The 9,100-nt window shown below is 27.5% G+C and overlaps 1 protein-coding gene across 1 annotated transcript; it reads left to right on the top strand.

Annotated features, from left to right (window-relative positions):
• The first annotated feature begins 2,980 nt into the window (after positions 1–2,980).
• LOC120083884 (alpha-1,3-arabinosyltransferase XAT3-like) lies at positions 2,981–5,461 on the top strand. The gene is made up of 2 exons (XM_039039792.2): positions 2,981–3,103; positions 4,077–5,461. Exons 1-2 carry the CDS (start codon positions 3,052–3,054, stop codon positions 5,264–5,266), a joined length of 1,242 nt encoding a protein of 413 aa, XP_038895720.2. The 5' UTR covers positions 2,981–3,051; the 3' UTR covers positions 5,267–5,461.
• The last annotated feature ends 3,639 nt before the right edge of the window (positions 5,462–9,100 follow it).

The following is a 9,100-nucleotide window of genomic DNA, read 5'->3' as shown; positions in this document are numbered from 1 at the left end:
AGAATACAAGATTTTCATATTCAATTCAATTACTTTACCAATTTTCATCTCTTAAACCAAACAACCCTAAAGAATTATGTGATGCTTATGCACTCGGGGGAGGTCTGTTTGTATATCGAATAAAAGCCTTCCACAAGGCTTTTTGGGGATCTTTCAAATGTGTGGATGTAAATATAGTTGCTGACTTTTGTTTTGTTTTTTCTTTTTTTGAAACTTCATATAGTTGTTGACTTGATAATATATATAACAAGTTATTGATTGTTAGAATCCTTGAACTCACAAAGGAGTTTATGGGGTACCTTAACTTACTTTGGATTCGACTTAATTGGTTCGGTTTATAAGTTTGTTGGATATTGTTTCTCTTACTAGATGAGGAAAGCCACACTTCTAATTGACCAAGAACGATTTAAGTTGCATTGATTGAATATTTTTAGTCAACAAATAATCTGAAGCTTCTATATGCAGAGGAAGTAAATATGGTTGAGGGAGACTTTAATATACAAAAATTGAGATCGTCATCATGCAATATGTTAAAAAAGTTAGACTAGGTTAAATTCTAAGTTTTTTAACTTTGAGAAGGGTGTTTATTTGGTCTTTGAACCTTCAAGAGCGTTAAATAAATACCTAAACTTCGAATATTGTCTCGTAAGTCTTAAACGTTTAATTTTGTGTCTAATAGATCTCTTACAATTCAAATCTTTCAATAGTAAATAAATCAGTTATATATAAATGTGAGCTTTCAATTTTGTATTTAAAAATTAGAAAACTCAGAGATTAAATTTATAATTATAAAAGCTCAAGAATCAAATTGATGTACACTTCAAAATTTAATGACAAAATTTGTAATTTAACCGAGAATGATACAATATAACATTTGATTTAACATTTTTGTAACAAATTTTTAACATGTTCCTTAAACAATGTCTTCTTTTTTAGGCATAACATGTCTTCTTCGAGGATAATGATGATCAAAACTAAAAATGGGAATGAAATCCTTTTTATCGAATTTCCATAGCTTACATCATCTATCATGCACCTCAAACCAAAATTTAAATAAATTATTTCACATTTCAAAAGAATAACTAAGATTCTGTTGGATAACTATTTCGTTTTTAGTTTTTGGTTTTTGAAAATTAAACCTATTTTCTTTTTATTTCATTTTTTTACAATGATTTGCATCTTTCTTAAATACGATGGTTGAATTTTTATCCAAATTCTACAAATAAAAACAAATTTTTAAAAGTTACTGTCTTTGGTTTTTAAATTTTGGATTCATTTTTTAAACCATTGTTAAAAAATAGATAGCAAATGAAGAATTTTGAACGTGTCTTTATACTTGATTTTTCAAAAAAGAAAAAGACTAAAAACCAAATAATTAACAAATTAGCTTAAAGAGGCAGTTTTGTTTTTTCTTTATGAAATATAAAATGCAAGAAAATAAGCCTATTGTACATCAATTCTCTTGATAGGCCAGGAGTTTGACCATTGTCTGATTTTCATATTAATATATTTATTATAAAAGAGAGAAAAAGAGCACAACATGGGTGTCACTATGTACATTTGCAGACTATTGTTTTGTTTGAAAATGCTAACATTATAATTTATAGAACCTTTATATTGTTCTGGAAAAGATACACTTAGCCCTTTGCAAATGATGTATAATTTGCATGCATAACAAATAAAAAAGAAATAATGAATTCACTAATTTAAATCTTTTGGGAAATGGATCTGTCTTTTTTTTCTTTTTTTTTCTTTTTTTCTTTTTTTCCTTTTTTTCCTTTGACAATATATGAGTGGAGAATCGAACCTCAAGTTTCGAAGTTGATAACACAAATTCATATCAGTTAAAATATATTCACGTAGACTTGAAAAATGGATCTATGTGGTTAGGGAAACAAAAAATAGAAACTAAAAAACTTGTCTTAATTTAAAATCGGTTTAAAATAATTTTATAAATATTAAAAAAAAAGTATTTTAAGTGAAAAAAAATAATACTTTAAACAATTAGAAAGTCAATCTAAATAGATTTTTAGGGACTGTTTAGGAGGTTATAATGTAATTAGGATTAATGAGAATCAGAGGAGTATTGGAATAAGTGAAGAATCAAAGGCAGAACGAAAACGAGATCGTGAATTGTGAAAACGGTGGAAACAAGGATTAGGTTAAATGCTGTCAAAATGGAATGAATTTATATTACAAATCAAACCCAAAACGCTCAATCAAATATGGATTTTGGATTACACATTATGATCTAAATCCATTCCATTACGGCCGAAACAACCCTTAATTTTCCACCCATCATTCACAAAAGATCACACGACGGTGGGAGGGGGTGCAATTTTTATTCAAAAGTCAAACTGATGAGTCATTTCTCATCCCAATTTTTAAAATTTTTAGAGTCACTAGTAGACATCATCAAACGAATTCGTGGGAAGCAACAATTCCTACAAAGTATGCACTTCAACTTCTTCAAATATGGTACTGAAAATGGCATCAAAGTTCATGATTTGAAAGTGAATACAACTCCCATATGCTTCAAATTTTCTTTTTGCATTCAAAGATACAACCTTTTTACATGTAGAAAAAATGGGGTTCAGTATTTGATCTCAAGTTTTAGCTTGTACATAAATGGCTGCCAAAATTTTGTATGATTCTATTCTTGCTAGAAGCTTTAGCAAGCATGAGCAAAAGAAGTTGGGTTATGGAGCTTTGTTTGGTTGCTTATTGATTGCATTTAGTTTCTGCATTTTGCTTAAACCTCATTTGGGTGGCTCTCTTCAAGTTTGTAAGTCTTCTATTGATCTTTACACATTTTGGTTAAGTGGGGAGCTCTTCTTTGCTCAAAACAATGTGATTTTCATAACAAAAATGTTAAAAAAAACTTATACATTTGGTTTGACATTTATGTTGTGGGATGGGATGTTTTGATATGATTTTTTTATGAATAAAACATAAAGCCAGAGTTCTTGGTTTCTATATTATTTAACATTTTCAATGTGACATATTTTTGCAGTGAATCTGAGGATTCTTCCTAGAGGTTCAAGCATCAAAATGCTGATGATCAGTAATGGAATGGAAATCGGTGCTCAAGAATTACATGAAGGTAAGCCAACTAGCTAGCATTCACAGAGAGAGCCACAAATTTTCTCAAGGAATGATGATATATTTTACTCTAAAACCTTTCCATTCTAAAAGTTTCACCCGACAGATAACTTAGACTCTGTTTGATTATCATTTTAGTTTTGATTTATTATTTTTTAAAATTAAGCATTTTATGTCTCATTTGATAATCATTTGATTTTTAGATTTTTTAAAATTTAATTAATTTTTTTAATTAAGCATATTAACACACATTCAACTTCTAAATTTCTTGCTTTGTTTATCTATTTTTTACCAATATTTTTAAAAACTAAGCCAAATTTTGAAAACTAAAAAACGTAGGTTTTAAACTTTCTTTTTTTTCATTTTTAGAATTTGGCTAAGAATTCAACTCTTGTACTTAAGAAAGATGAAAATTATTTTAAGAAATTGAGAGGAAATAGACTTGATTTTCAAAAAGCAAGAATTAAAAATAAAATAGTTATCAAACAAAGTCTCAAAACTTAGGAGGTGTTTGGAGCGGTGAGTTAGTTATTATAATTTGTGAGTTATAATAGTCCGTGGACTATAACGGTTTCTGTTTAGGGTGCAGACTGTTTTAGTTTTAGTTATAATAGTTTGTGTTTAGAGTGCAAGCTATGTTAATCTGGATAGAAAATAGTAAACACTGTAACAAAAAGAGAGAAGATAATCAAGAAATAGTAAATACTATAACAAAGAGGGATTTCAACCAGTAATATAGTTAATTGTAGGTTATAAAAATATCAATTATTATAATTGGTGCCCCAAACTTAAAGTGAGCTATAGTCCACGCCACCCACTCGAAGTTGTGTGCCAAACACCTCCTTATATTTTAAAATATTGGTAGAAAATATAAAGGACCATGGAAAAAAACAAGCAATGATAGGGGACTTTAGACTTGTTTGATATATGTATTTTGAATTTAAGAGGAATTAAAAGTGGCATCTGTTTTGCAGTTGCTGACAATGTTGTTATAAAGAAGGCAACACCAATGTGCAGTTTGATGGATAGAACAGACTTCTGTGAGATTGGTGTGAATGTCAGAATTCATGGAGAATCTTCCTCAGTATTTTTTGCTTCAACTGACATGAAAGATATCTCAGAAGACAAAACCACTTGGAAAATCAAACCTTATGCCAGAAAAGATGACGAAATAGCAATGAGTAATACAAGAGAATGGTCTATAAAAGCACCAAAAAACCCCCAAAAATTGCCTCGGTGCACAAAAAACCACAGTGTTCCAGCCATCCTCTTCTCCATTGGAGGATATGCAGGAAACCATTTCCATGACTTCACAGATGTGATCATTCCACTGTTCATAACAGCAAGAAAGTTCAATGGAGAGGTCCAATTTCTCATAACTGATGAAGCATCTTGGTGGGTTTTGAAGTATCAAACAATACTATCAAAGCTATCCAACTATGAAATCATTTACATTGACAGGGAAACACAAATTCATTGCTTTCCTCAAGCCATTTTTGGTCTTAAACGTGACCCAAATGAGCTTAGAATAAACCCAAAAAAGCATTCATACTCCATGAAAGATTTCAAGGAGTTTTTGAGAAGTTCATACTCATTAAAGAGAGCCAGAGCAATTGAAAACAAAGGAGGCAGAGGAAGGAAGAAGAAGAAGCAAAAGCCACAGCTTCTTATAGTTAAAAGGAGCAAAACAAGGTCTTTTACAAACATAGAGGAGATCAGAAAAATGGCTAAGATATTGGGTTTCAAAGTGATTGTTGTAGAACCAGATATAAACTTAAAGAAAGTAGCAGAAATTGTGAATTCTTGTGATGTGATGATGGGAGTTCATGGAGCTGGACTTACTAACATAGTGTTTCTTCCTGAAAAAGCAGTTTTTATTCAGATTGTACCATTTGGAGGGGGAGATTGGGTTTCATCTAACTTCTTTGGAGAGCCTTCAAAGGATATGGATTTGAAGTATTTGGAATACAAGATGAGTTTGGAGGAAAGTACTCTGATTCAACAGTACCCAAAAGAAGATGTGGTTTTGAGAGATCCTCAGATAATTGAAAAACAGGGTTGGAGTACTTTCAAATCAATCTATTTTGATAAGCAAAATGTGAATCTTGATATCAACAGATTTAGACCTACTTTGCTCAAAGCTCTCCAGCTTCTGCAGCAGTAGCTAGTTAGCCATATATATACATCCAACTTGTTTGGAATAACTTTCTATATATGTTCTTATGCATCTACAAAGTAATCCACATCCTTGAAAGTGGATCGAAGTTGTCTTTTTGTTTGTCCCCTAAAGATGTTAATAGTTTAGTGTAAATTGTCTCTTTTTTTTAAACCATGTATGAGGTAAGGGAACCGAACATTTGATTTTGAAGTTGATAGTACAAACACTATGCTCTTTGAGCTATGTTTATTTTGGTTGTACAACCTTTTTCTTCCATCTAATTTGAGTTACAATTCAATCTTGAACCATAGCTAAAAAAAGAGTTTTTTGGCTAAAAGAAACCAAAGATATATTAATGTTCTAGTCATTTCTATCATATATGATGTGGTAAAAGTATGATGTTGAAAAAGATTAATAGGGTTTAGAATCTCTAAACTTGTTTTTTAATATGTTATCGGTACGCTGTCTGATTTCATGTAGAATAATTTGATAATCATGTTTTTTATTTAAATATAATGATGTTGTATAAATAAAAAAGTTCTCAATGTCACTAATTTGAGCATTATTCGATTGATTAAAACATATAATTTGAACTAAGACGAATTCTCACTCTACTTGTGAACTAAATTTTTTTTCAAAAGCCTAGTTGATCCATCAAAGAGTATTAGTAATATTTAGGAAATATACGTTTTAATTACTTAACTGAATTAAAATATATTTTAAAAATTTGTCGATTTACTTAAATCTGTTCTGAAATTTAACCACTAATCTTACTATGAGTTTTTTTTTAAGAAAAATATACAAGTCCTTATTAAAGTGTTAAATTTAAAAATATATATATAAAAAACTATGCATCTTTACGTTTTTTTAGAAAATTTTTCACATATAGAAAAAAATGTAAAACTATTTAAAAAATAGTAAAAAAAAAAAAAAAAAAAACACTGATAGACGGATAGACTTCTATCAACGTCTCTATCAGTGTCTATTAGTGATAGACTAGATAATATAGACTTCTATCAACCTCTATCAAAGATGATTAAAATTTTGTTATTTTGTGTTGATAATTTCTCTTATTTTTCTATTTTTGAAAATCTCATTTTCTTTTTACTATTATTTGTTTACTAAAAAGACTTTCTACTTTTAATTTATTATGTTTTTTAGAATTATCTTTAAAATAGTAAAAATTAACCCGATGACTTTTTGAATCTTACTATAAAAATTTATAATTGTATACAATTTTAAATTCAATAAATGAAGATTTAAATACATTCATAATTTTTAATAATAAAGAAATGTAAAGAGGTAGACTATGAAAACTCTTTGTTGGAATGTAAGAAGTTTTAGATAATTTTCAATTTCGAGAAATGATGAAAACTTTCAATTTCCTACGATTACAAAAATGGGTCTTTTTCCATCCCATTCTTTTAGATGGTGAAAATAATTAAAATTAGCTCGATAATGTATTGAATCATATAATTATACTGAGCAAATTATAGTTGATAAAAAGTTAGATTGAATTAATAAAAATTTAAATGTCGAACTAAAGAAAATGTTAGTAAAAATTAAAGATCTAAATGTATAGATAATTGTTGGTAAATGAAAGGAATATAATTTTTTTTTAACATTCATTTATAAAATTTTAAAGACATCTAATATAATTGAAAATGAAGTTGTAATATTATAAAAATTTTCCAAATCTTACCTTTCGTATAATTGTACTGATTATTTTTAAAATGAATTTAAAAAGTGATAACATGAGTATATGAAAAGGCTAAAATTATTTTTTAAAAGAAAAACTTCAACTTCAACGGACAATTATACGTGTAATATTAATTTTGCAATACTTATGAATATTGAAATGACTCTTGGGCTTAGGTCCATAACAAAAGTAAAAAGAATCCCACATTGGAGAATTACGCATTGTCTTAAAAGGTATAATTATCAACCCATCCTATGTTGGGATATAATATAATGTTTATGATACATTATACTATAAAGATTTATTTGATAGAAAAATAATTGTTTGAATGTAATTAAAATATTAATATGCATTTGATCAATATTAAATATTGTTGATTAAATGAAAGAATGTGTTTTTGTTTAATAAAATATTTTTTAAATTAGAGAATTGATTTTAAATAACATTTTCTCTTCACATTCTTTCATTAATTGACTTATAGAAGATGATTGAATTTGTTAATTTATGTATATTTATTAATTAAAGAAAAATTAGTTTTTTGTTGTTGATTAAATGAGAGGATGTGTTTTGTTTTTATATATATAATATTGAATTAGTTGATTTATATATATATATTAATTAAGGAAAAATTGGTTTTTTTATTTAATTAAATATATTTTTTTAAATTAGAGAATTGGTTTTAAATAACATTTTCTCTTCATATTCTTTCATTAATTGACATATGGAAGATGGATGGATTTGTTAATTTACGTATATTTATTAACTAAAGAAAAATTAGTTTTTGTTGTTGATTAAATGAGAGAATGTGTTTTGTTTATATATATATAATAAATTAGTTAATTTATGTATATATTAATTAAAGAAAAATTAGTTTTTTGTTTAATTAAATATTTTTTAAATTAGAAAATTGGTTTAAATAAAGCTTTCTCTCCATATTCTTTCATTGATTGACATATGAAAGATGAATAAATTTGTTAATTTATGTATACTTATTAATAAAAGAAAAATCAGTTTTTTATTTAATTAAATATTTTTTAATTAGAAAATTGGTTTTAAATAACATATTCTTTTCATGTTCTCTCACTAATTCACAAATGAAAGATGAATGAATTTGTTCTTTCACTAATTGACATGTGGAAGATGAATGAATTTATTATTTCATTGTCCTCTTACCCATTTATAAATACACTTAAAGTGTGTAGATTTTGGAGGACTGTGATATTACCTTATCTCTCAATTTATTTCCTTCAAATCCTTTCTCCAAATTAACCTTGAAACCCACAACCCTCATCGATTCTCTATCCCGAGAATAACGAGGTTTTTGCATGGTGGTGTTTGATTGATTATTGCAGTTTTACGATCAAAGTGTTCGTTGTGTTCGAGTTCCGGAAAGGAATTGAGAAGAGATTAGTCTTCAAAGGCATGTGACTTTTGAATCTCTTTTATCTTTTTAATTTCTACACAAAATATATGCTTAATAGATCTTATACATCTTGTTTCTGTCTTTTATATTTTCTATATGTTATGTAAAATTAGAATTAGGACGTGATCACTTCTACAACTGGTACTCACATTCTTTCAATTGGTATCAGAGCAAGTGTTTTCATCCTAATTTTAATTTTCATACGAAATACAGAGTGATGGTAGGATTACAATTCTGCATAAATGTATGTTGAATGTGGTTTGATTGTTTGGATGTTTTGGGATTGGTTTTAGTTTTTTAGCCATTTATTTTTTATTCGATATGTAAAAGGCCCGTTGTTTTGGGCATTTTTTGTTTGCTAGAGGAAGAATGGAAAGACAAACAGCTTAGCTTTCGATGGTTCGATTTTCGATGATTTAGCTCTTGATGGTTTGGTTTCTGGTGGTTTTCTTTGTAATTATTTAGTTTTTAATTGTTTTTTTATTTAATTAAATTAATATAATTATTATATTAATTTAAATAAAAGTTTAGGAAGTCAATCATCATTGATGTATGATTATTTTAATATATGTCATAATGTATGTCATATAGAATAATGCCAACGAGGATATACATATGTTCATCCATGTTCATGCATCATTTAGGTTATAATTGTTATAATATATAGCTTAGATGCATGTGTGTATGTGTGTGTGTATATATATATATATATATTTCA

This window comes from Benincasa hispida, chromosome 8 (assembly GCF_027475165.1).
Source record: "Benincasa hispida cultivar pf3 chromosome 8, pf3_genome.v1.1, whole genome shotgun sequence".
NCBI classification, from domain to species: domain Eukaryota; kingdom Viridiplantae; phylum Streptophyta; class Magnoliopsida; order Cucurbitales; family Cucurbitaceae; genus Benincasa; species Benincasa hispida.
This window is presented reverse-complemented; position numbering and strand designations above follow the sequence as displayed.